Here is a 27,426-nt window from a genome sequence, read left to right on the forward strand (position 1 = left end):
TATTTTATGTTGCACCTTCAACTTACATGCCACATCTTTCTTTTATATTTTGACTGCTTCTTAGTAGTGTGCTTTATTTCAGGGAAATACTGTACTATATAATCTCTGCTAGCCAAAGAATGCTCATATGTACATTTCAGGCAAGGGAATTTTATCTCAATTCACTTTTCTCTGCACCATATTGTCATGTATAAAAAAAATATTTCTCAGGCATTTCTTTCCGTAACTTTCCATAACAAAGATCCTGTTTGACATTAACTTCTGATGCACCCCACTCTGCACTGTTCCTTCAATCTATTAGCTTATTCTCATGGTCCACATTATTAAAAAAAAGGCTGGATTTAATAGATCAACTGTAAACTTTTGTCCTGATGATTAGAATCTGGAATCATCTAGGATCTAGGCTAATAGTAGATTTTATTTTAATTTTTTTTTACATTGCATGAAGTACTTTGTAACTCTAAATGTATCACTTCAAAAACAGTTTGTTACTACAAGCTGCTGAATACAAGTCTCTCAAATAGCCTTATGTCAGGTAGAGATTTATAGATCATAATGAGCACTTGAATCATATCTGGAAGCACACTGGCAACAAGTGCAACAAGGGGTGTCAGATGGACCTGCCAAAGGATGCATTTGCAGTTACGATCATCACATTGCATCCCTATGATGATGTGATTGCAGTTTGGGTGCTTGGCAACTGCTTTGTGTTTACAGCTGGTTACAGCATCCCGAAGTCATGGGACCGCGGTTTATAAATTTTTGCCAATTTTCAACAAAAACATCCACTTGGGAAGCTGGATTTACTTAATGTCAATGTGGGTTGTTGAACGACCATGTGATTAGCTTAGCAACCATGGTGATTTGCTTAATAACCATTATAAAAACAGTCAAACAGGTCTAATTCGACTTATGCTGCAATAACGTAAAACAGAAATTTTTCGTCCCAATTGAGGACGACTAGTAAATGTAGAAAATCTAGAAAATGTTATCTTCCCAATCATTCATTTAACAGTACCCTAGAACCCAGACAAGCTACAAAGCTTGTGCTCCAGTGATAGTTTTTTAATTTACTTTTCAATTTTAAGTCCAATATCCATTCCTCTTACCTGGAAAAAATTTCTTTTCTTGGACCTCTGAAATAACGTAAGTTTTCCCAGGATCCAACAGGCTAGGGACACCATGGAGACATTTTATCTATTGGTTGCTTCCTCACATAAGATCATTTTAATGCATGGAGAAGACAAACAATCACACACCTTTAGATGTGTAATGGTAACTGATTGCAGTGTCTCTTTGTTTGTTAAAACTCCTTCCTTATCTTTCTGCATCAGAGAATTTCGTAAATAGAACAAATCTGCTTCCGCACTATTTGTGCGTCCCTTCCATTTCAGCCAATTAGTTGATTTTGTCTGAAGCTTTTAACTGGCAGAACTTTGATCCTCCATATATCTTCATATATCTCTCTACAAAGGGAAGAGTATCATCAATTTTGCAAGAGAAACAAACTGACCACAAAGATGTTGGGACAGACTAGCCATCAGTTTGAAGAAAATCGTCTGTCCAGAGAGGATTGTAGCTACTAGGTCTTCACTTTTTGCTATGACTAAACAGTTTGGTGGTTGGAAAGCATGTTTACTACTGAAGACGATACAGATTGCATATGCAATGCGTATCAAAGCCTAATATATTTATCAGTTTACAGTAAACAAGATGTCAACTATTTATGCAGTGCTACATGTCATCTTAAGTATATTTATTCCATCTGCTAATCTACTGGTAATCATTGTCGTCTGTCGGTTGAAGAAGAAGAGATCAAGCGGAAATTATGTCTTCATCCTCAACTTGGCAGCTGCTGATCTACTTGTGGGTGTGATGTGCATTGGGGACGCCTTGGATGATGCAACAGATGCACTGTTTGATACAAATTTGGTTTTTTGTCTTATAAGGATCTGCATGGGTATTACTCCTTGTTTTGGTTCTATTCTCACCTTACTCCTGGTTTCTCTGGACAAGTATTTGGCAGTGAAACTGCCGCTTCATTATCCCTCCCTTATGAGCAAGAAACGTGTAATCCTTTCTCTTGTAGTCCTCTGGGTTATCTCCTTTTTGGTAGGACACTTGCCACTTATTTTTTCAGGATTGCGGGAGAACAAATTGAAAGGTAACTGTGGGCTCCTGTCTGCTGCCAAAAGTGATTACCTCTACATAATCTGTTTTGGTGTTTTCATCCCTGCATTGTTGACCTTGGTGTATTTGCATATCTCAGTAGGAAGGATTGCCTATCTACAGCATAAGCAGATCCAGCGCTCTTGCCTGCATGCAGATATCCCCTCTGCTCATGTCTGTTACTTCAAAGCTCTAAGGACTATCATTGTGATTGTTTGCTTCATTGTATTTTGGGGCCCTTATTATGGGACTGCTATTGTGAAAGCTACCTGTAAATCCTGCAATTTGAGCCCATTGTTGAGGGATTTTTTATTCCTTCTAGGAGAAACCAATTCACTGATAAACCCATTTGTGTATTCACTGTACCACAAAGATATAAGGACTGAGTTTGCTAAGCTGATGAAATGTAAGAGAAAAGGTCAAATAAAGCCATGTAAGTCTATTGATTTAGCAGTGGCCAATTCTAACTTTGGGATATGGAATGATTTATAAAATGGAATTAATCTGATCTAATTACTGCCTCTTCTCCCTTCAACAGTTTTTCAGATTATAGAACAGTATGTTGTTCAATCTACAGTGCAGAAAACTAGATAAGTACAGCTCTGATTAAGAGAGGCTTTCCTCCTCCATAATTTGGTTATTTGAAAATAATCAAAGATAGGTAAACTAATAAGTAAGTATTGATGTAGTTTACCTGATGAAGTATTTTAAAATTGAGAATGCAGTAGTAAATCTATTTGTTTTCATGTGGTTTTTTTGGAAACTACTGGTAATAGTCATAAATTGCATAATTGCTCCCAGTGTATTTTTGAATATGGTTTAAAGGATTGACATCTATGTTCAGTTTTTTTTTAAATTAAATCTGCAAACACCTGAAGTAGGTATGTATTTAAATCCCTTTCTTTAAAATGAGTTAAAAGCTCAATAGTCATTTTTTTTCTCTTAATTAAGATTGTTTAATTTCAGAACAGTTCCAACAAGAATAAATTCAAATTACTTGAATATCCCTGGATCTCACTTAAACCTTGAATTTGTGAACTAGTCCATGAGCAAAAAAAGTAGCTTTTCAGCCTTAACCACTCTTGGCATATGAAAATCAAGACTTCTATGAGAACTTTTCTGTAGTACTTTGTTTAGAAAACATGATGCATTAATTAAGTTACACACCAATTAGCGCCTCTGAAATGTAGCATTAACTGTGAGACAATTTATCCATTTCTGTGATTGTGAATTCTCTTCTATACGAGGTCCATTTACACTATCTGGTTCTGCTTATTTAGGTCTACTACTTCAGAAAACATTTAGGACAAGTTTATTACTTGATAGGCATATTTTGGAGTGAACTTTTTCATTGTTGTGTCCTTTGCTATTTTATGTTTTCATTCATATAATTTGCTTTTGAGCAGTTTTTAAGTATATATATAGATGATAAAATAAACTAGGATGAAAAAGAGCCTCTGCAAATTACACTTAGATAAAATATTGAACTTCACATACTAGTGTGTCCTACTCAAAAATAAATCACATTGATTTAAATGAAGTTTACATCTAGGGAAGCATCCATAGGAATATAAAGTATTTATTTTGATGCATAATTTTACTTTTGTAGTGCTTTACTAATATAGATTTCTTGGTAGAGTTGATGAAAAGAAATGGAAAATAAGTAACGGCCATCCCAGCTTCCCTTTTAATTATATGTCCTACCACTTTTGCTGCTGTTTTACCATATTACTCAATTTCATTGTTTTAATTCCTATCTGCTCCTTGGAGGGTATAATTTATTATAAACATCTGTTTCTAATAGTCCATTAACTCATAAAAGGAAAAGGAGAGATCAGAAGATAAACAAGAATTCACATACCATTTTTGTCTAAAAATTGGTTTGTAAGACAATGCCTTGATTGAATGACAGTAATAGCAATAGAAAGTGCTTCTATAAAATCATCTATAAAATTGAGAAATCATCACTACATATACACATAAATGGAATTTACCTATGCTAATAGAACTATTACAAGTCATGAAATAGGGGTCAAGTGATCGTGAATAATTTTATTGCACATGAACATTGCACATGCTCATTATTTTGAGATTCTGGAATGATCTAACTGCTGCTTAAGAGTATTTCCTTTTTATGATAATAAGTATTCTACGGTTTGGAAAATATCAGCACCAGCATTGTATATGGAAAGTTTTATTCTCTGCCCCTGGAACATACTTCCTAGAAAATAGTTTTCTCCAAGTGTAGTAGATAAAACTTTGTTAATATATCAAGACTAGGTTTGTTTATCAACAAGACAACATTGTTAATATAAAGGATACCTTTTTCTCCTCTATTGCTTTTACACTTAATAAAGATGCATTAGGTATTTTCCCTAAAGATGGAGATGAATCTGAGTAACAACTGGATGATTTGATTTCAGACAGTGGGAACAACAAATCTTTTCCAGCAGCTTTTACAAAACTTGGATGTAATCTGAAAACATGACAGTGGCTGGTAAAATCTAATTCCATCCAGATTGTAACTAAATGCAAGCCAGTGGCTTGAGCATCCTCTTCCTCAGCCCACCCATTCTGTTTTATTTACTATCTTGCTTAAAGAGGTGTGGAGAAATAAAAACTACAGATGAATTATGTAAGTTAGTATAAGTATGGCCTTTAAAAGCTTATGATTTTTTTAACCATAGCAAAATGAATCTAGAGTTTTATGAATAGTTATTGAATCCTATGGCATATAATTCAATTTTCTTATTGAAGTTTGCTTCATATTTATATTTTCTAATGCGACATAGAACATTCAAGAAGATACCCATATATAGTATATTTTATGAATACATAAATATAATACAAATAAATTTTCTTACGGAATTCAACAGATGAATAAATATTAAATATTTTAAACAAGAAAGTGACTTAAGACTCTTCAGTCAACATCAATCAACTATCAGCTGTTGATTAAACTGGTGATTTTACTATTGCCATTATTAACTTATCCAGAGAACAGCCTATTTCACATTCTTTACAAAGATGTATTAACTTCGAAGTCTGTTTCAAAAGAAATGAAGGGAGCTGCAGTTTAGTCCACCAGTCACTGGCAGGAAAGTCTAAATATCTATTCAGTTTAGCAAAGATGCGAAGAATTTTTAATCTATTGGCGAAGAGCAGAAGGTCATCTTCAGCTACGTACTTTGGCCATGGAAGGTGTTCAGCAAGTGGCTTTAAGAAAAAAAAAGTTAATTCAGTCAGCATAGGAATGAAAGTAATGTTGCAATTAATTTAAATTAGATAAAATGGCTATATAGATTACGTTGGAAAACTTGATCAATTTTGAATAAAACTTTAGTTTTTGTATTTCTCTAAAGATTTTCTGTTCTCCACACAACATTCCATGCCTTGCTTAATTGTAACTTGTAAGGATAGATAAACATTAATTCCTCTGACATGTACCTGCACTTTGGTTCCTACATTGATTTTTGCTTGTTTTCCCATTGCAAGAAAAGAAATGGCAATTTTATCTTGCCCGAGTATCCTGACACCAACATTAAGGTTCAAGGACAGAAAGATAGGTTTAAATGATACACGGGGATTGTGCTTCTGTAAATTGTTGGGCCAAATCCATTTTTTTACTTTGTTGCCAGCCTGATCTGAGTAATGTCCTCCTCGAATTGTAATGTTTATCCTACAAGGAAGAAAAATAAACTGACTGTATATTTGAACCACAAATCTTAACATATCCTATATAAAAATTACGAAGACAGGCTCAGCTCAGTTATGATCTATCTGATTCATTTGCCTCATCATTCCAAGCAAATACATAAAAAAGGACCTGTAATGTGTAGTAGTTTCCAGAATGGCAACTAAGTTAGCCCATTATAATAAAAAGAGGGATGCTTTTATTTGTTAAAACATAAGCTGCTTACAAATATTTAGTTGATAATAAGTATGGAGTTTAAATAAACATGTAAATTATAAGCTAAGTTTAGTGGACAATAAAATGCAAGATACCGAGAATGTGACCATTTACAAAAACAATTGTAATTAACACAAATCATGCTAAGTAATATTGCTAAACCATGGTTTATGCATTGGCATGAGAAGACTGAATTAACATGTCTTCTCTGTCAATAGCAGGCAGGGGTGTCAAATTCATGGCCCGTGGGCCAGATGCGTCACGTGCTGGCCCCGCCCCTGCCCGGTTTAGCAAAGGGGATGATGATGCTGTGACAATGTGAGTTTGACACCCCTGCAGCAAAGCAACATGATGTTAGCAACCACACTTTAGAAATGACTAGCAATTTTATAATTTTTGCAATTTCAAGGAAAAAGCTAATGAACAGAAAATTACAGCATGGTGAATTTACCATCTATCACTTAGAAATAGTTGTATTTTCTACAACTTGAGCATGGTTCCAGTCACAAAATAATGTTTCTAGTAATACTGCATATGTTGAAGTAATGGAAATCCTACCCACTAAATATTTAATAAAAATATGAAATAAAAAATCCACAGCAAAAAATGAAAATTTTCTCTATAATTAACTCACCATACAATTTGGTTTGGATGATAACAAGTTCCTTTCCCACAAGAGTCAAATACTGCCTGGATTTTGGGCTTCTCACACTTATCTTCTTGGACTATACAAATGTACCCTGCATTTTCATTCTGTACAACAATAATTGCCAGATTTCCAGATGGATAGCTGTACATGTAGCTAAGGTTTTTCCCCCTACTCTCTTACTTGTTAGACATGCTAGCTCAGATGTATGAATGGTATAGTAAATTTCTGACTGTAGGGAAGGAGGGGAATCTTGGTTAACATCCCTTTTTCACATATGTTACCTGCAGTTCTTGAATTCATTCCTTGGTTCTATTTTACTGATGTAGTATGAATCTTCCCTGTCTAGACAAGCAACAAATAATCTTAAACAGAATAGATTTATCTACCTTAGAAGTAGAACTTTTATTATTGTTTTGTACCAATATCAAAACTCCCTAATTTTGCAGTGGTACAGCAGTATGGATAATAGTACACAAGGAAAATGACTACTTCACCAGGGTGTATCTCACTTATAAAACAATACAGTACTTTGTATGTCTAGAAATCCAAGTTTGCCAACATTTTGATTACAAAATAAAAAGTGGAACCATTTCCCAGCTTGATTCAAGGGGCTGATCTTGGTCTTGTAAATCACTTAAGGCAGGGGTGTCAAACTGGTGATGCGCATCAGCTCCATGAATGGGAAAAAAGTTGCAAAACATCACATGATGGGAATGTGACATGGCAAGTTTGACACCCATGACTTAAGGGTACAAGACACAGGTAGTTCTCAATTTATGACTGGTCACTTAGCAATCACTTGAAATTATGACAGGCCCAGAATGGGTGTTTTATAGCCTGTAAAGCATTTCTGGACTTTGTAAAAACTCACATTCCTTCCCTTGATCATGTGACTGCATTTTGAGCACTTGGCAATTGCTCACCCGCCCAATCGATTGCAGCATCCTATGGTCAGGTGACTGATTTGTTTTTTTGCTGATTTCTGGTAAAAAAACCACTCATTTGAAACAATGGGCTTGCGCTTATGACTGCAGTGTTTGCCTAAAAATCCCAGATTTGCTTAACCATTGCAGTAATTTGCTTAGCAACCATCATAATATTGTAAAAGTAGATACAATCACATGGGTGCCTTATCTTATGACTGAAGTGATTTACGACCAAAAATCTCATCCCCATTGTGATTGTAAGTTAAGGACTAACTGCTGCAGAATGGTAATATTACAGGAGACCCAGCCCAGCCTTTCTCAGCTTGTCCTCTCCCCATTTGGATGGATGAAGATCCACAACCAGACTTTCAGCCATGTTACTTGGGGAATTCTGGGTGACGAAGTCAACTAAAGCTGAATGGCTCCAATGATGAAAAAGGCTACTTCAATGCATTCTACTGCCTAAATCATCTAATAGGCTTTGGTAAAACACAGTGCAAAAATGGAAAAAGTGTTTAAAAGTTGTATTAAGACCACTTTTAAATGCATTTCCATTTTTCAGCAGCAGGGAAGTTTATGATTAACTCTATGGAGGAGTGTTGGTGTATGTGTGTGTATATGTGGTATCTCTGTAACTGTCATCTGCATTTTTGTCAGGCAGAATCCGGGATTCCAGAAAGCATGTAGTTGTGAAAAAAAAAATTGGATGTGGGAGGGTTGCTTCTGTTTTGCTGAAAACAGTTAGCTCCCAACACTGGACTCTTATGGTATCAGAAATAGGACAACAGAGATAAGTAGGCAGACTTTGGTACTGGATTATTTTAGCCTGTGAAGTTGTAGTCTTGTATAGTCTTATCTCCAACCCCCAAGAAGGGATCCTATGCATGTTCTGCTTATGGTGCTATAACATTATTTTCTATCTTAGGCACTTTAAGATGTGAGGAGTTCATCTCTTAGAACACTAGGAGTTGGTTCACGTATCTTAAAAGATGCCAGGGATGAGAAGCATTACATTAGAGGTTTAATTGTTGTAGGTCAATGCATTTTAGACGTTCAAATCTTAACTGTGGTGACTGTTATATATTAAAGTGGCTATATTTTTAAAAATGTTACTACCAAGCATAGCAGGGACAGAACATTAGTTGTGTTTGTCATCCTGAAGACCTTAGTTGCAGATTATTTTGCTGCAGCCCACTAATTCTGATCAAGTTCAACTGAACAAAAGGATACAATATTTGTGCAGTGCCGTCGGGAAACATGGTAAGGAACTTCACACCATTTTTGTAGTACTGTTGTATGAATTGGTTTTTCATCAACTATTGATGAAAAAAAGAACAACATGCAGATTTAAGTTTCCCTATGGAACTCAAAAGAGAAAGGCAAGATACTGAAAGAGAGAACAATAAAGTTAATATACAAAATGGAGTTAATTAGAAATCTAGTTTATTTTTACCAAAGGGCCATGGTGCATTATATGCTTTGCTATAGATACATGTATGTTATTATGTAGAAAAAACAGATAAATCTGAGTATGGCAGCAACTAAATGACAAGCTTAAATCAAGAAAATGAGCAAAAGAGATACAGCTTTACACTAAAAATTCAATTTGCAGTCCTATTTTTGTCTGCAGTGACCAGCAACGTCAGTCTGACTCCCAAGCACATTGATACCATAAAGATACCATAAAGATTGGGAGGTATACCACTTTAATTTGGGAGGAGAGAAAATGAGTGGGGCCCATAACAAATAAAGCTTTTTTGGGGGGGCTTGTACTTTAGGCAAAGTATTCTGAATTACAATTCCCATTTGAAATGGATTGTTTTGGTTTCTTATATTCAAAGGTTAGTTACACACCCATGTCCATGAAATGGGTTCGCCATTGCTCCAAGTGCTATTTGCATTCATTAATTCCTGGGCAAATCCTGTTTTTTAAAGATTGTAATATCAATGTCATAAAAAGAAACTATTGACTATATAGTGAAAATAATGCTACATTTACTTCATCTTTAAAATTCAAATTAAGTGATCCTAGCCTTTCCTTGGTATTAATCCCACATCTAATTGACATGGATACATTAAGCACATTGCTTTGAAAGTTTAGCCCTCAGCTCTAAAAAAAAGTTGCATATTTTTATGCTGGAGATGTAAAATTCAAAAATTACATTTCATTTCATTACATTTACAAATTCAAAAATGTTACATTTCATACATACAGATATTCTCTACTATTGCAATTCAAAGATTGCTTCTACTGTGTAAAATCATTTATTTACCTTTCCACCTGCAATAGTGAAATCACAGCAAGAGATGCTGTATGTATTGTCCAGAATCTCTGTTTCTTTAATTACTTGTGGATAAATTATTGCTGTAGGTGTCTCTTGAGATAGGAAGAAGGAAATTGTTTTAAGCTGTTTATTGTCTACAAAATAAAATATTAAACAAGAATTAAGTGGTGATCTTTGACTTAAAAGGAACAAGCAAACTTACTTTGTTGGATTTTTAGTGATCAGCTATCAACATGTAAGATTGTACCTAAGGTATTGTTAGTGGAAAAAATATAAGTGGCATTTTTCTTGTATAGTTGTATTGTTTTGTTTAATTGTCACAAGTCTGGATGAAGTTGACAACATATACATCCAATAAATAATACAAAGTGGTATTGGCTAGTCTGGAAGTGCTGATATCACCATACATTCGATAAATTTTGCCATCAGAATTCAAATATTGGATCTGATAACTTTACAGTAAGAGATTCATACTATTAGAGGAAACTATTTTTAATTTGACTGGATATTTATTAAAATCCTGTCCTTCAGTAGGAAGATAGAGACTTGCTTTCAAAACAAAACAATTTAATCAAACCAAGCACTTCAAAATTATAGCAAACTATTGCGACATGTAATCAAAATGAGAATTAAAATTTAAAGATAAAGCAACAGTAAAACTAATAAAGCACCCATTTATATATGTTAACAAGGGGATACTGGTTTAGAAACAAGGGGTCATGAAGTCCAGTATCTTACATAAAGAAAAACCAAGAGGCTTCAAGCAAAATTCCAGGAATAACAGAACAGCCCTAATTCTTTGGTGCTGTTGCTATCTCAGCAATTGCTGAAAATGGCATCATCAAAATTAATAGTTAGTGATATCACCCAGGTTTTCTCTTTTAAAGACATCTGTAGTAGGGTTATGATTCCATTTAACAATGAAACCAAATATCCAAAAATGTGAACATCCTTCACTGGATGAATTCAAGCAGAGACTTGGCAGCTATCTAGAATACTTTAATTTGTATCCCAAAACAAAGCAGATGATTGGATTATAAATGGCTCCTTTCAATTCCTTTGATTAGACAATCTTCTAGTTCAGTGACCCCCCAAAAACGTTTGGGCACCATGGACCGATTCTGTGAAGACAGGTTTTTCAGTGAACTGGAGGGGACGTGGTTTCATGTGCTGCCTGCATCCTGGGGATGGGGCTTTGCTTGTTTGCATGGCCCGGTTTCTGTCATTCCTCAGATTGGTGCCGGTGCCATGGACCGGAGCTTAGGGGCCCCTGTTCTAATCTACTGTTAATTTTGTAGATGGAAATTGTTGGAGAACATGCTACAGATAAATGTTTCCTTTGTGTAAAATTGAAAACAATTGTTCTCATTTTCTATACACACACAATTATTTTCTCGTTGCATTATAAGCAAAGTTGTGCTGAAACTCGGAGATCCATATGGCTCCCATCCTGAAGCAGTTCTAGAAGGCCTTAAAGATCTGCCTACAGGTAGTCTTCCACTTACAACCGTTCATTTAGTGACCAAAGTTACAACAGCACTGAAAAAAGTGAGTTGTCACCATTTTTCCACACAACTGTTGCAGTATCCCCAGGGCCCCATGATCAAAATTGAGACACTTGGCAGCTGCCATGTATTCATGACAGTTGCAGTGTCCTGGGGTCATGTGATCATCTTTTGCAACCTTCTAACAAGCAAAGTCGATGGGGAAGCCAGATTCACTTAACAAGTGTGTTACTAACTTAACAACAGCAGTGATTTACTTAACAACTGTGACAAGAAAGGTCATAAAATGGTGCAAAACTCCCTTAACAACGGTCTTACTTAGGAACAGAAATTTTGGGCTCAATTGTGGCCGTAAGTTAAGGATTAGCTGTATTTACCCAGGCCTTGGAAGTAGGGGGAATGATCCTCCCCTGGAGTTTTCTGCTTGCTATATTGTTGTGATAATTTTGTGATTATTTTGCATTTCTGGTAGTTCTTTTTTTATATTTTGCTGTTTCCATTTTTTTTAATTACTGTGATCTGCCCATATTTGGGGGTCATCAGATCAAACAAAATTAATAGATTCGTGAGAGCCAATATGCTGCAGTGATTAAGGTAGTGGGCTAGTATAGAGGAATTTAGGTTCCAGGCCACCATCAGCTTTGGAACTGAGTAACTTTAAGCCAAAGTTTTGATATGCATTTGGTTGATTCTTCTTTATGAGTGAATATGGGATAAGAATCATTCTTCCTTCTGTGCATAGTAACACAAACATAAATAATTGTGGAATAATCCAACTTACATTCAGGGATGTGTATTGGAAATGCACTCCTTTCTGCTTCTACTGCCATAAAGGCAATTTGTTTTGCCATTTGTCTCTCTTTGAGCCTGCAATATTAAAATATGCTGGGTGTCAACTTTTTTTAAAAAAAATCTATTTGTTACAGTTTTCTGTCCCCTACTCAAACAACTCTAGGCAGCTTATAACCAGCATACATTAAAACATCCATAACATCAAATTAACAGCTTTAAAAGTACCTGTTGTGATCATCTATTATTATTTTTTCCCTAAATGCCTTCTGGAAGGGAATGGTTTTAACCTGCTTCTAAAAGGGACCAGCTTAACCTCAGTAAGACAAGTGGTTACAATGTGAGTGGGTTGTCAGTGAGAAAGCCATATTTCAGGTTCCTGCGCCAACTCCCCATCTCTGTAGGGCTATGCACCCATGGCAAGATTATACTGTAGGTAGTGAGATTGAACCCATAGAGTTTTTATGAGTTACAACCTGCAATTTGATTTGGGCCAAAATGCCTGCTGCGAGCCACTTCAGTTCTTGAACAGAAATTATGTTACTAAGTTGGTTAGGGCTGTTCAGAAGGCATTGCATTTTGTGCCAACTGCAGCACCCCCTAATTCAGGAACAGATTGGCAAGTTTGATGAAACTAGATCAAAACTTTCTTGGGTGTGATTTCTACTCGATATTCCACAGAATCTGTGAGAACTAGGAGAACCCCAAAATTGCAGGTCAACATGGAGCAATATATGGAACTGTAGGATTTCAGCATCAATAGTAACACTATCTTGCTAGAATTAAATTTTGTTCTGTTTTGCACATCTCAGCCTGGATCAGGACTCTCTGCTGCTTTTCCTGCTGAGCCTGAGTTCAAAATACAAATCTTGCTATGGTATCGTCAGAATATTAGACCCTATGTTGGTATAAAGAAAAAAAAACTGAATTTTGCAACATCCGATCCAGGAGTGGCCAAAGACTTCATGTCTTCTTCCCCAGCAATGCTCTAACAGCTCTAAATGCTCTTTAGCTCTTCTCATAACTATGTCTAGAAAAAATAAGCTCTTCTACTTTTTCTTTTTCCCCTAACATCTTTTAACAACCCCGATCATTAGAGTTTCACTATATGCGTAAGACTGATGAAGCATTAATTAATTAGAACAGTTCTTCTGCATTGGTAATACCTATATAAGCCCAAGAATAGGGACTCGTAGGTAAGTTAAAGATGTTAATGATAAGACTACTCATGTACATTCCTCCAAAGTGTCTTTACTGGATTATGTGACCTCCCTCTCAAGGAGGAGATATGGTTAAAGTTTCTTAGATGTGCATCCTAAAAGTGACAAATTGCAGGATCCCAAGGTCTATATCTTGTATTAAGCTAGAGAGTCATCTTCCTTTTAGGTAACTTTTGGAGAGCTCATTTAAACTTCAGGGAGAGAAATTAGAAATTTTCTTCCTCTAAGACTTCCTTAACTCATGGTAGAATACAATCCAATGTAGGTGGTACATTTCCTTCCTACTTCCTTTCTTGCTGCTTGCACTGTAAGTGATAGTTTAAAGTGGTCTGTTTTGTGCGATATAATAGCTAGCTAATTTTAAGCTGCATACTGTATAGCAGGGATGTCAATCACGGTAGCATCACATGATGTGTGAGGGCTTTTTTCCCCTTCACTAAACCGGGTATGGCAGCATGTGATGCATACGGCCCGTGGGCCAGGAGTTTGACAGCCGTGCTCTATAGATTGCACTCCCAAAAGTAATGGGCGAGACTAGAACAAAAATAAACTTTGATTTCATTTAAATTAAAATTAAACAGAGTTATTAGTCTTCAGCTGTGTAATTAGTAATTTTCCTTCTGTCACACTGTACATTCAATTTGGTATCAACTTCTAGAGATCTCTGCAGGAAGGATGAAGAACTTTCAGAGGTGCAGGTAGTTCTGAGGTACCAGATTTCAGTGTTCCCCCAAGCCCTCTTAAGGACTCAAATATGTATCACCCCAGTTTGCCATACCTTTGTCGAGCTCTTTCTTTTGCCCGTTCTCGCTCAGCTTGACTTCCATGGGCCTTATGAGGGGCAACATCAATCTTCTCCATTTTCTTTTGATAGCGATTTTTTTCACTGACAATGAACTCATGAAGCTCCCGGCATTGCTGGCAACAGAAAAACTGGAAAGCGAGATCCTGCTCTTACCAGCTGGACAGGTGAACCTTGGACCCAATGGAAAACCACGTGGTGAAATTGCTCTCATTACTTACATTTCCCCATTCTGCTATGTGTTCCAGACTTTCAAATGAAGGGAAGTATTTTATGGGGCTTCCACAGAATTCACAGGTTTCTAGGGTTTCCTTCGGAACCTGCAGAGAAGAAGGGGGGGGGGGTGTTTGGAAAGTTTTACAACAGTTATCTAGACAAAAATTATAGGATTTATAGCCTGGGTTTCTATTTTCTCATTGCGATCCAATTATCAATAGAGGGCACAATTATACAGACTAGAACAGTCTCCCCTAAAATACTCCATTCTGGCTCCCCATGTTAGAATGTTCTGACTCTGCAAGGGGAGGTTGCTATTGTTATTTCTCATGACTGGTTAGGTGAAGTAGTGACATTTGAAAGTAATGCAAAATTAGAGATCACTTTGGGGTGTTTCAGTCAGTTAAAGGATATTAAGCTTTTTTGAAGCTCAGTGTTGAAACTGGCAGTGATTCAACCACAAATGAGCCACTGAATATTGAGAGGCAAGAGAGCTCTGGAGATTGCAAAACGGACTTGTGGGCTGCTTGCAACTTATTCTTGCTGGAGGGAAACCTATCAGATGGATGTGGGCCACTATTTTGCTCTGTGCCCACACTTCTACATCACCCTGGGATTTCTTAGCTGGCCTGCTTTGGAATCCAGGGTTGAGTTTTTTTCTCAGCTGAAATACAACTAGAGTAAAAAGTGCCTGCCTTTTTATATATACAGTACTTTATACTTTTTTCCCAACCTGAATGCTTTTTAAGGATTTGAATCTTAGCTCCTAAATTTCTCAGCAAAGGCCATGCTTATTGAGAGTCAGCAAGTATCTAGCTTGGAAAAACCAATCTTTAAATATAATTGTTTTATATAAAATTACAGAAAAAATGTGCTTCTTTGTATGTTCTATTTCAATTAAGTGCTTGCCTTTATGCCTCATATGCAATTGATGTTACCAAACACAGTTTACCCATATTGTTAATGGCATTGAGCTTGTACAGGAAGTGAGATATTCTGATCAAAGTCTATTATTTTTTTGCAGCCACCTTCCCTTTGCACTAGCATGATCCTGTCATGGATGGGACTAGATGCAGAAATTACAGAAGATACAGAAATTATCCCATTCCTGTATCTTCTTGAAGCAAAACACAAAATATATACATGTGCATTTTATTAACACAGATATAATACACGGGAGGGATAATTAGAAACTGCACATATATGTTGATATAAAAACACTCTTCTCAGTCACAGATTATTATAAACATCTTTGAGTAAACAGGGCCATAAAATTCTCCGGATACAACAGTAGAGTGGGCAGCTCAAATAACAGATGACTGGGGGAGTGGGAAGAGCCTCATTTTAAAGACTGGATTAATACCAGTGCCTGAAGAGTGATGGCAGATTGGGCATTAACATTTTGGTCTTCATTTAAAAGCAATGGTATTGGAAAATGAGCACCGACTTGGGCTTTGCAGTGTTTCTTAGAAGGAGGAAAAGAGATTGTAGAATCTTAAGGGTATCACTACTGTAAATAAATCAGTGGGAGGCAATATTAAATTTGGGAGGATTGTCATGAATGATATATAGACCACGTGTACATTAAAAGTTTAAAAGACTGGCCACCTTATTTACTCACAACTAGAAGGACTGAGAATTTCATTTACTTAACAAATGTGAAATTTAAAGAAAAGTTGAACGGGTGATTGGAGAAAACCACAAATATGAGTTGTCACATGGATGACGCTGGCTCTGTCCTGTAGTAAATAACACTTAAAGTATATGAAAGCAATCCTGCTGTATGGGAAGGGTGCAGGGGTGGGTTTCAAAAATTTTAGCAACGGGTTCTCTGCCCGGTTGTTGGGTGGCCGTGCCATAATGAACGTGGGTTATCTGGCCTCCTGCACCACAGCAGGGGGGAGGGGGGCGTTTTTGCTCTCCCCGGGCTCCGGAGGCTCTCTGGAAGCCAGAAACGGGCCCATTTTGGGCCTTTCCGAACTTCCGGGAGACCCATTTTTCACCCTCCCTGTGCCTTTGCACATGCCCTGCACATACCTGAATCCAAAATGGCCCGCGTGAGGACTCCTGGGAGGAGAGGGGTGGGCGGGGCCAGCCAGGAGTGGGGTTTGGGGGTTCTCCGAACTGCACAGAATCTTAGCTAGGGGCTCTCCTGAACCCCTGTGACCCCCCAGCAGCCCACCCCTGGAAGGGTGGTGGAAAAACCATTTTGTGCTTTTTCATCTCTTATTTCTGCAATTTCCTTGGAACAGGTGGTTTAGGCAGCTGTGCACCACAATCACTAAGCATCATTGCTGCTTTTTTGTTCTTACCCCCAGCTGTTTGAGATGTAGGAAAAAACCTTGCTTTTCTTTCTGCTTTCTACAGGGATTAAAACGAACTGTAATTGATTCATTTTGCAATTTCATTAGGGAACTTAGAGGCAACTGGCTTTTAAAAGCTGTTAAAGGATAACAAGCAAAGCAGTGAAAGGGAATACGATTCTCCTCAATCCCATATTCAAAGAATGAATTTGCCAATATTATCCAAAACACACAGCTCTTCTATCTCATTTTGTTTGTGTATCTTAGGGCAGTGGTTGCCAACCAGTGGGCCGGGGACTACTGGCGGTCCACAAGAAAATTTTGGTAGTCCGCAGAGAAATGTCACCCCCAGAGCAATTAATCCAGGCTGCGTGGGACCACAAGGCTGGGCCGCCCACATAACCCATGGGAACACAAGGCTTGCATCACTTGCACTGTGAACAACACGAGGTAGTGAGGGGAGGGGGGAAAGGGCGGAGGGGGGGAAACTTGTCCCACTCACCCCATACCCCTCTCCTGGCCACCGGGCTGCTTCTTTCTTCTTCTGCTTTTGGCTGCATGCAAGGAAAGCAGCAAAAGTCTTTCTTTCTCTCCCCCAAACTCTGCCAGAAATGAGTCTTTAGGACCCTGCAAGGCATCCTGCTCCAAGAGGCTGTGCCGGCACGGCAAGTCTCACAAAGACTCATTTCTGGTGGAGTTTGGGGAAGAGAAAGAAAGACTTCTGCTGTTTCTGCTGCTTTCCTTGAATGAAGCCAAAAGTCTCTCTCTCTCTCCAAGGACAGAGCTGGAGACGGTATCCTGCAATCTCAAATAAAGAATGATCAATCAGTAGGAAAATGGGGTGGGGAATTTTCCTGCAGACTTTTTTGGGGATTTTCCCAGGGTCTCTGGTCTGTAGGATTTAAAATTATGAGTTTGGTGATCCCTGAAGTCCAATAGGTTGGCAACCCCTGTCTTAGGGTAGTTACTTAAGCTAGCCTAAAATCTTAAATATGATGTAGTCTTATGGAGATGTCAGACTGCAAGCGAGAAGGCCACATATATGAATAGTTTCATATTCTTATGGCCAGAAATAGAAAGGTAAAATCTCATTTTATGGCCAAATACTTGGAGTTATTTGGTTTTTGCATAACTTACAAAAGGGGATTAGTTTTTCTCTTTTATTACACTTTAAATTTTTTGTGGCTGGATTGATCTTTTAGTGCTATTGCTTGCATTTGTGTTTTTGTTAAATACTTCAGCATTGTAAGCTTGAAAAGACAGAAAGTTGACTATACAGAGAAAATTAATATATTGGATAGAAGGCAATGCGTCACTTTCTCTGTTACAGCTTTTTATCAGAATTTTTCATCAGTGTAGAATTTTTAAGAAGGAAAAGTGTTCTGTCGGGCAATTTTATTCTGAAGTGGTAAACTTGTAGAAGCATGTACTGGTAACTATTTCTTTCTTCAGAAAACATAAAGTTTAATCCTCCAAGGTAAACTGAACATAGGATATATTTGAATGATTCTTTCCTCAGCAGAAGTATCTATGGGAAACTGGGACTTTGAGCAGAATACCAGTGAAAATGGAAGAAACAGTTAGTCTCCTTAAAATCTCTCCTAACCCCCTGCTTCACCCTCCTTCTCCAAAGTGCTCTTCCCTATCCAGGAGGAAAGGGAAATGGTAAACAGCGTTGCCCATTTCAGTAAAGAATAAGAAGTTATAAATTTACAGTGCAAAGTAACGCATAGGAGACAGGTGGGTAGAGCCATTACCTCAATGTGAATATCTGCTCTTGATGACTCTGGTCTATAAGCTAGAATAGTAGGTGGGCCAACACTGGAAATTGTCTGCAGAGATTCTTGAAACAGTTTTAAGAAGTCTTCTCTAAACTTTAAAAAAAGAGGGGAAAAAATTATCACAAACCTCAAACCACTTGTCCAGAGTATTTCTGCAGCACCACTGCACAATAAACCACCTCCATTTTTATTTAACTGTGAGAGATTGGAATGGGAAAGGAGATAGGTAAACTAAAATGAAAATAGGTTCCAATAAATTGTATAGAGACCACTTATGATCAATACCTCTGTGTCGCATAAAATTTCTAAGCAGCTGAGATCTTGGGACACAACATCATAGATATCTAGGGATCAATAAACAATTAGTTAGGAAAGGATATGTTCTCCTTTATGAACTGAATCTTAAAGTAATATATATATATGGTTCTCATTTAACTTGGATACTTAAAAACTGAACTCAGGCAACACATTGTATTATATCCAAATTAACAAAACACCATGACTGTTAATATAGTAGGCTTTCCCTGCCAAATCATATTATTACATCATGTGATGGTCTGGTTGGCCTAACATGTTAATTCATTATCTAGAATTCCACAGCATGCTGAACCACAAATTTCTCAATCAGATTAGCATGTGGTATATATTCAGCCAGTGGAATTCTAAAAAAACAACAACAACCTAACTGTAAATATGATTCTTAGGTTCCAGCAGTCTTCCTTCAAATTGGTGCTCACTGGACATGCAGAGATTAGCACTCTCAGCACTGTAGGGCTAGTACATTTGGGGCAGCAGTCTGGGTAGAATTAGGCTGGAGGAAAACTACTACATTTTAAGGAGAGCGGGATCGTTCTGTTTCTAGAACATTATAAAAATAGTGCATATAATTCATAGAATATACAGTTAGTTCTCATTTAGCAACCACCTCAGATTGCAATGTCCAGTTACAACAGAGATGAAAAAGGAATTTTCAATCAATGCCCACATTTACCATATTCACGATGACTGTCAGTCATATGTTTACCATTACAAACAGTTAATACTATTGTTCAATTCCTGACCTGTTTTTTCCTCTCCTCCCTGCCTTGCAGAGAGGTAGCCTGAAGAAGCTACCTTTTCCTGACCACCTTTTTCCATAGTGTCCATGTTTGTAAGAAGTGTTAAAGAGCAAGTTAACAAACTCAGCTAATTAAGGTAACACTGACAGGAACCTAGTCCATTTCACATTGAAGGGCTTTCTTTTGCCTCTGAAGCTGCTAAGGCAAACTGCCAGTGCTACTGCATTGCTTTCAATGTGTATTCCCGTTATGTGCCTATTCTCTTGTAATTTAGGAAAGCTAAAGTAAAATCATGAGCACAGTCATGTGATTTTCACTCAGCAACTGCCCTGCTTAATGACAGTCATCAGAATCAACTGTGGTCAGTAAATGAGGAATAGCTGCAGACCAGCTGTGCAATCATATCTCATAGCTTTAGGTTCAATCAGAATGACTGTCCTCTCTAAAAGTTATATTTCCATAATGAATTGGCAAAAGTGATATGCTGAAATAGAAGCCAAAACTTAAAAGAGAGTCATATATAGGCATTACAGCGCTAAAAAAAATTGCAGCAAAGCCTTTATACAATGAAAAAACAGAGAATCTACCAGCAATGATCAAAATGCCTCTGCTTTCAATGGAAATTAAAACTAAGATGTCTTTAGCAGCTTAGTGACTGAAGAGCAATAATATACCAAATGAACAGCCAGTCTGATAGCTCACTGATACCAGTAAGAATCTGTGGATTCAAAAAGTATAGAAATACAAATTATTCTCAAAATGAATAATAGATGTTTTGGGGAGACACTTACCAGTCTTGGGAGGAACCTCTTCTTGTTGCTCCTTTGGAGCTGAAAAGGGAGCTGAAAAGGGGGAAAAAGCAGCCCAATTCTATCAACGTTCTTTTTTTCTTTCTTTCTTTTGAAAAAGATCAAAAATAGGTTGCATAGAAAATGAAGAAAGGCAGCAACTGGGCAGAAAATAAATGTCCAAACAGGCCACTCTGAACAATGTAGCAGAGGTGGCATTCAGTAGGTTCTGAACAGTTCTGGAGAACCAGTAGCGGAAATTTTAAGTAATTTGGAGAACCGGCAAATGCCACCTCTGACTGGAGTTTTTACGGAGTCTTTCCCCTGCCATGCCCACCAAGCCATGCCCACAGAACCAGTAGTAAAAAAAATTGAATCCCACTACTGCAATGTAGGCTCCTTTGCTTCCATGCAGAGTTTTCCAAACAAAAAAAATTAAAATTGCACAGCAATATGAGATTACAATTTGCAGACCCAGCATTCACTGCCAACAAGGGTTTTAAACTAGAGATCACAGCCCCCAAAACTACGTGTAACTATGGGTTATCCATAAGACCCCTTCCAAAGATGACAATGAGCTGTAAATAAGAGGTAGCATGTATATACACATACACACACACAATACATACATATACATGCTAACTCATTTTACTTCATCATTCACATTAAATTAAACCACATCCACCTACGTTTTTGTCACCACCTTACCGATGTCATCTTTCAGCCTGACAAGGAACAGCACACTTTTGGTTTCTGTGTATTTTCTTTTAAAATATATAGAGAGTAGGAAAAATATCCTCAAAACTTAAACTCTGATATTCCTAATTCAGAAAATGCTACTCCAGCTTTCCACTTTAGCTTTTAGAGGACTACAGAATTCAAACAGAAGATGAAGCCAGAAAGAAAACATTAAAAAATAAAATAAAAGTATGAAATGAAAACTATATATATTTAAATACTCTTTCCAAATATTACCACTGTTAGAACTGGATGACACCTGGTAGCAAGCAGTGCAGCAGAATTTGGTACCAAATTAACCAAGAGGATTCTAGACCATTATTTTTAAATTTGGTAACCCCATGTTATCTGAACTTCAACTCCCATGCCGGCTGGGAAATCTGGGAGTTGAAATGCACACAAAGTTGCCAAGTATGAAAAATAATGATCTAAACTATAATTTATACAGTGAAAGCACGATTGTCATGAGCATGGGCACTTGTTTTAAATTCTGTTAATGCATTCTTATCCAAAAGATAATAATAATAATAATAATAATAATAATAATAATAATAATAATAATAATAATAATAATAATAATAATAATAATAATAATAACAATAATAATAATAATAACAATAACAACATGATAATAATAATAATAATAATAATAATAATAATAATAATAATAATAATAATAATAATAATAATAATAATAATAATAGTAATAATAATAATAATAATAATAGTAATAATAATAGTAATAATAATAACTTTATTGTCATTGTACATATATACAACAAAATTGATTTTGCTCCTGCTGGTGCTATCCATAACAAAAAAACAATACAATATAAATAATATAGAAAATGGTCCTTATACAAGTAATTAGGGAGAAACTAGTCATATGTTTCCATGCATGCATGGAGTGATTGTAGTTGTATTTAGGAGCCTCAGCCCATGGATAAAAGCTGTTTTTACACCTGTTTGTCTGGCTGGCATACTTCTGTATCTAAAATAATGTTCTGTGTTTCAGCCATAAAGTTTAACAATTTAACAATTCACATTTGAAGCAAAAAAATTTTTAAAAAAATACAAAAGTGCAATTAGGATGCCAAAACAATACCAGCACACAGTTTTGGGTAAGACCAGCCACAGCAACCAGATTCAACGCCAGAAGATCCTCTCAGAGAAAATTATTCTACAGGCAAGGTGCCACAATTCAGATTATTCAATGGCCTTTATTAACCTGAGCTCTACAAATTATATTAAAATTATATTAAAGGGCCCTTAGCAGTTGGACAAATTTGAGTGGAAGTAGGCTGTCCTTCTGAACTCTAGACGCTAAAGTTGTATATGGCTTTCTAGGAAAATAAATAGCAATTAGAACTAGAATGGTGGCAACCAGTGAAGTTATTTAAGCATTAGCAACGTATCTTCCATTCCTTTATCTTTGGATAACAATCCAGCTCCCAAATTTTAGAGCAAAAGAACTTTCCAACAAGCTTGCCATGGTATATCCCCAAGCAACAAATGGTAGTTTCTAGGGATATTCAGACAATGGAAAAAAAATACTATGACTTTCATAAATTTCCAAAACTTAAATATATAGTGTGATAAATTTCAGAATTAAACATTAGTGCTTAACAAGAGATCCTGGGCTCAAATTAATTTAAGTTGTGTCTAGGATACACAACTAATTTTATTTTCATGAAGAACCATTAATGGTTGGTAAAGCATATTCTTGTATGCCAAAGATTCCAGATTGAAATAGTATAATCTCTGTAACAAAACACATTACACAGCAAAATGCTGTGAAAAAGAACCCCAAAGCGCTTCCAGTTAAACAGATAAACAAGTAGCAGTTTTTCCTTCCTCAGGACAATGAAAATATCTTCAATTATATATATTTCCAACATTACAATAAGCTCATTACTTACCCTTTCTCTCGTAGATGTGGTCATGAATCCAACTTGCATCTGTCTGCATTGAGACAGATATTTCTAAGGGTCTTTGAGGCATATCAGCAATGGTGTCCAATATTTCCCTTTTAGCAGACACAAGATATCATGCAATCAAATTATCTTCAAATAAACTCCAATGTATCATGTCCCAAAATGATATTTGTTGCCCACTGCTTTTAAACAATATATACGGAAGGAATTTACCAACAGATAAGGCAGCATTTTATGTGAAAATCCAGTATAATTAGCTGGCTAAAATAGAAACTTTCTTATTCTGAGAGGTATTTCTCTGATCACAATTAATCTTATTTGTTATTGAACTCTTCCAAGAAAAGTTGATAAATATATCAAGGAACAGTCAAGATAAAGAAATACATCAATCGTGAAAAGTTAATTCAGAGCACAAAATTGTAGCCATAGCAAAGTTTAAAAGATAAAAAAAAAATCAGCTAGAATGTACTTCCCTCAGTCTGAAAATAATGACACTCACAGAAACCACAATGATACCACATGCACAATTATATCATTCGAGAAATGCCGCCATTATCTACTGAAGTCTGAATCAAGTATATATGTTGTGGAATTTGAGGCACAGGGTCAACCTGCTAATGTTGTATTTTATTCTCCTGTCCCCCAGCAGGTGCCCATGTGTAGTACACAATGTAGTTCAGCCTTTCACAAACTACCTGGAGCCTTACAGATACCTTGGATTCCTACGAATTTTGGAATTATAAACTAATGCACATGTCAGCTGCCTGGATGAAAAAGAGACTTCTATAATTATACTCATTGTTTAAAGCACAATTTAGAAGGAACGTAAGTTATTTCCAACTTTTTCCAATCATCATTTGGAAAAGAGGAATGTACAGACAGCGACATCATTAAAGTGTGGAATATTGTTACTTAATAGCGACATGATTAACTTCCTTTTGGACAGCTACTCATCTTAAATACTTACCTGCTGATTTCACTTTCTCTCCGAACTCCTCCCAATATCCTTGGAAAACTCTTGGTTGTTCCTGTTCATAAAACAATTGCATCATTCACATGGAAACCAAATTTTGTTCTGTACTGGCTATGAAGAGTTTAAATATAAATATCTTCCTATAGGCCATTTATGTGAGACAGCTTTGATGGCTTCTAGCCCATCTCTATGTCTTGAATATCTTGTGACCACCCAGGCCTTTCTGTCTTGGCAGAAAAGTGGACTAAATATCTGAAGATGGTCAACAGGTGATCTCTGGCTCAGACTCCAAACTTTTAGGAGGTCAGCAGATGTGGCAATGAACTTGGAAGGGTTATGTCTGAGATTTTCAGACAATGCTTTGGTCTAAGGAGTTCAGCTTGTTTCTATGGGAATTAAGTGGGAATGGGACAAGAATAGTAACAGCTGTTCTTGGAGGCAGCTAGTAATATTCCATCCTTAATATCCTCACTGCAAAACAAGCAAACAAACATGGCCCCAAATCACAGAACCAATGTTTGATCAGTTTGCTGCTGAATTTCATTTGTTGTTTGTTTGATGCTGTATGATATCCAGTGCCTTTTAGGGTTAGGATGAGGTGTAAATCCTGTAAAATCAATCAGTAATAGAATTAAACCGAGATATTTTGGCAGTGGTTTGCTCTCAGGCTTGTTTCAATTTAGTTTCTGAATGTTTCATTACCAGACTAGGTTATACCATCAGAAGGATTTTCTTATCGTATTCCTCTTTAACTAGGACAGGGGTGTCAAACTCATGTCATCACATGATGCATTGTGACTTTTTCCCCCTTCTCTAAGCCGGGCGTGGGAGTGGCCAGCATGTGATGCATCTGGCCCGCAGGTCGTGAGCCCTCAACTAGGACGAGAAAATCCTGCTGCTGAGGTTACCTAGTTTGGTAATGAAATGTTCAGAAACTAAATGGAAACAAGCTCGGCGAAAAAACCACTGCCAAAATCTAAAACCCAAGCTACAAGTATTTTCCTTTATTTCAAACTGAGATATTTTCATGGTAAACTATGAATCAAGAAAATTACCATTAAAATCTACCATCTGCTGTCAGCTTATGAGGCAACTCTTCATCTGCAACACTCAGGATAACAACTTACGTTATAGTTTTGTCATATTGAAATAGTATGTATAATTCATGTTAAGTCTTTAAAACATTATAACATGTTTACTATTATTGTAGCTGATTTGGATCAAGATTGAGACCAAGAGATTAAATATGACTAATTCCATTGATTTTGAAAAAATACTATGCCAAGTGTAATAGCATCTAGAACCAAACTGTGCTCCTGTTGTTTTAATGAAATCTATCCTCCCTCTTCCTTTTCAGATACTTCAAATGGAATCAGATTTGATTCCATTGTTTATTATAACTGACTTCCCTTCCATCCTGTAAGACAAATAGGCTCTGTCAAAAATTGTTACAAGCGTTGTTTTGAACGAAGAACTTGACTGCACATAGAATTTAGTCTACATCCATATAAACAGAAAACGGAGAAATGTATTCTAACATACTGTAACTCTGCTAAATTTCATTTTAATGCCCTCATTTTGGTACTCATTTGGCTAAGAGATTAGTCCAGTTATACTTTTTCTTTATATACTGCCAAGTTAACATGAGAATCCAGCATCAATAAGGAAAGTTATTACATTGGTGGTGGTGTTTAAAATGCAGTATCACAGGCTAATTCTGCCCACTGCCAAGAGTTTGATCCTGACTGGATCAAGGCTGATCCATCCTTTCATCCTTTTGAGTTCTGTACAATAATATTGTTGGGAACAATATGCTGACTCTGTAAACCACTTAGAATGCTGTGAAGCACTATGAAGCAGTATATAAGTCTAAGTGCTAGTGCTATTACTATTGTAGCTCTTTCTAAGGTCAACATTAATGTAATTCTGTGATACAGATATATTTTATTTGGATTTCTGCCACATTGTCTAAAATTTCTTGCATTATGTAGGAACAAGTGCAACTGCTGAAGGTCTTATACTGCCAGATTAACATAATAATGTAGGGAAAATTTCTATAAACACTATAGCCAGCAATGTGATGACTACCTAATTTTGGAACCTATAACTGATGATCTTCCTGAAGGTTCAAATGCATTGGGATTGGAGCACTTTGGTAATGCTGGTTGAAAATTCTGGAAACTATAATCCCACAACATCTGGAGAGCATTAGATTGGAGTAGAAAAATTCATGCAACTGCATTTAAGAAGTTTCTTTATGACCAGTGTGATGGCTTTGAAATTCCTTACTCTCTGCCTTCTTAACTTATAGAACGTCTATAAGGAAATTAAGACAGAGTACCTGTGCTTGATGTTGATTTCTCTGAGGTACTTGGGGAAGACAACTCCATTTTTCTCTCTGAAGAAGCTCTATCTGATCTCATATCTGGACTACCACTAATTTCTTCTGCTTTGATTTCTTTAGAAGACCTAGAAGAAACAGAATGATAATATATGAATTATTGAAGGCAAAATAAGCAACTGATTACTCCAGGAACCAAGATATTATTAGATCAGCAACTGTGCATTTTCCACCATATTGACTCTAATATATAAACAAAGTTGAAAACTTCCAGCCAAGAATGAGGGAAGCTGGAACTAATATTTTAATTACTATTTATGAATTGGTCTATGGATCTGGTAGAAGAATGATTTGCAAGGGCAGACTGAGTAGAAGAGGTATAATGAATGGTATTGGGTAAATTGTTTTATCTATTAGTTCCATTCATTTTTCTTACATTTGTGATTTCTTTTGCTTACTAGTTCACACCCTTTTGCTATACTTACTTATGGGGCATGCCTAAACTGTATGTAGTTTCATAGAAATCCTGGTATAGATCTATTGGCTTCAGAAGATTTTATTGCATCTAATAGAACTGGAGAGAAATGGAAACCACTGGCAATCATAGGTTCCTGTTCCTAACCATGAGGTTAAAATAGCAAAAAGTAATTCCTTAATTTTATTCAGATTAATTTAAAATGTTCCACCTGTCTAGGGATCAAGAACCATTGTTTTCATGGATAAATAATAAAAATAGCAATATATTACACGAGACAAAAATTATCGCTTCTGCATGCTAATATAGGATTATTCATTAAATAACTGTATGAAGTTATAACGGCCCTGAAAAAAATGACATGGTCATTTTTCACACTTAATGACTGTGCAGCATCCCATAGTCATGTGATCAAAATTTGGATGGTTGGCAACTGGTTCTTATTTATGACGATTGCAGTGTCCTCGGGCCATGTGATCACCTTTTGTGATCTTCTGGTGAGCAAAGTCAATGGGGGAGCCAGATTCACTTAACACCTGTGTTACTGACTTAATGACAGCAGTG

The 27,426-nt window shown here is 36.5% G+C and overlaps 3 protein-coding genes across 8 annotated transcripts in view; 2 read left to right on the forward strand and 1 right to left on the reverse strand.

The window, feature by feature from the left end:
• Positions 1–24,539, forward strand: part of SELENOT (selenoprotein T) — a 39,035-nt gene extending 14,496 nt beyond the window's left edge. Inside the window, exons 7-9 of one of the 5 annotated variants that reach the window (XR_015749493.1) lie at positions 14,328–14,422; positions 16,724–16,800; positions 23,720–24,539. The gene's annotated coding sequence lies outside the window, so the exon portion shown is untranslated. Of the gene's footprint in view, positions 1–14,327; positions 16,801–17,041; positions 17,225–23,719 lie in introns of all 5 variants that reach the window. The other 4 variants (XR_015749492.1, XR_015749491.1, XR_015749495.1 and 1 more) reach the window with 4 other exon arrangements.
• LOC113410431 (glucose-dependent insulinotropic receptor-like) lies at positions 35–3,563 on the forward strand. The gene has a single exon (XM_087965149.1). It carries the CDS (start codon positions 1,714–1,716, stop codon positions 2,659–2,661), a length of 948 nt encoding a protein of 315 aa, XP_087821275.1. The 5' UTR covers positions 35–1,713; the 3' UTR covers positions 2,662–3,563.
• Positions 4,397–27,426, reverse strand: part of ERICH6 (glutamate rich 6) — a 28,565-nt gene continuing 5,535 nt past the window's right edge. Inside the window, exons 3-16 of one of the 2 annotated variants that reach the window (XM_087965146.1) lie at positions 26,388–26,515; positions 24,041–24,101; positions 23,059–23,165; positions 20,405–20,443; positions 18,841–18,899; positions 18,532–18,648; positions 14,477–14,575; positions 14,232–14,386; positions 12,226–12,311; positions 9,928–10,073; positions 8,885–8,970; positions 6,714–6,869; positions 5,617–5,848; positions 4,397–5,385 (exon numbers count right to left, since the gene is read on the reverse strand). In XM_087965146.1, the coding sequence (XP_087821272.1) occupies positions 5,125–5,385; positions 5,617–5,848; positions 6,714–6,869; positions 8,885–8,970; positions 9,928–10,073; positions 12,226–12,311; positions 14,232–14,386; positions 14,477–14,575; positions 18,532–18,648; positions 18,841–18,899; positions 20,405–20,443; positions 23,059–23,165; positions 24,041–24,101; positions 26,388–26,515 (1,732 nt within the window). In that variant the 3' untranslated portion in view covers positions 4,397–5,124. Of the gene's footprint in view, positions 5,386–5,616; positions 5,849–6,713; positions 6,870–8,884; positions 8,971–9,927; positions 10,074–12,225; positions 12,312–14,231; positions 14,387–14,476; positions 14,576–18,531; positions 18,649–18,840; positions 18,900–20,404; positions 20,456–23,058; positions 23,166–24,040; positions 24,102–26,387; positions 26,516–27,426 lie in introns of both variants that reach the window. The other variant, XM_087965145.1, reaches the window with a different exon arrangement.

The sequence above is a fragment of the Notechis scutatus genome, chromosome 4 (genome assembly GCF_049901735.1).
Source record: "Notechis scutatus isolate UNSWTSFEM ecotype Mainland chromosome 4, rNotScu1.2, whole genome shotgun sequence".
Classification (NCBI taxonomy): Eukaryota; Metazoa; Chordata; class Lepidosauria; order Squamata; family Elapidae; genus Notechis; species Notechis scutatus.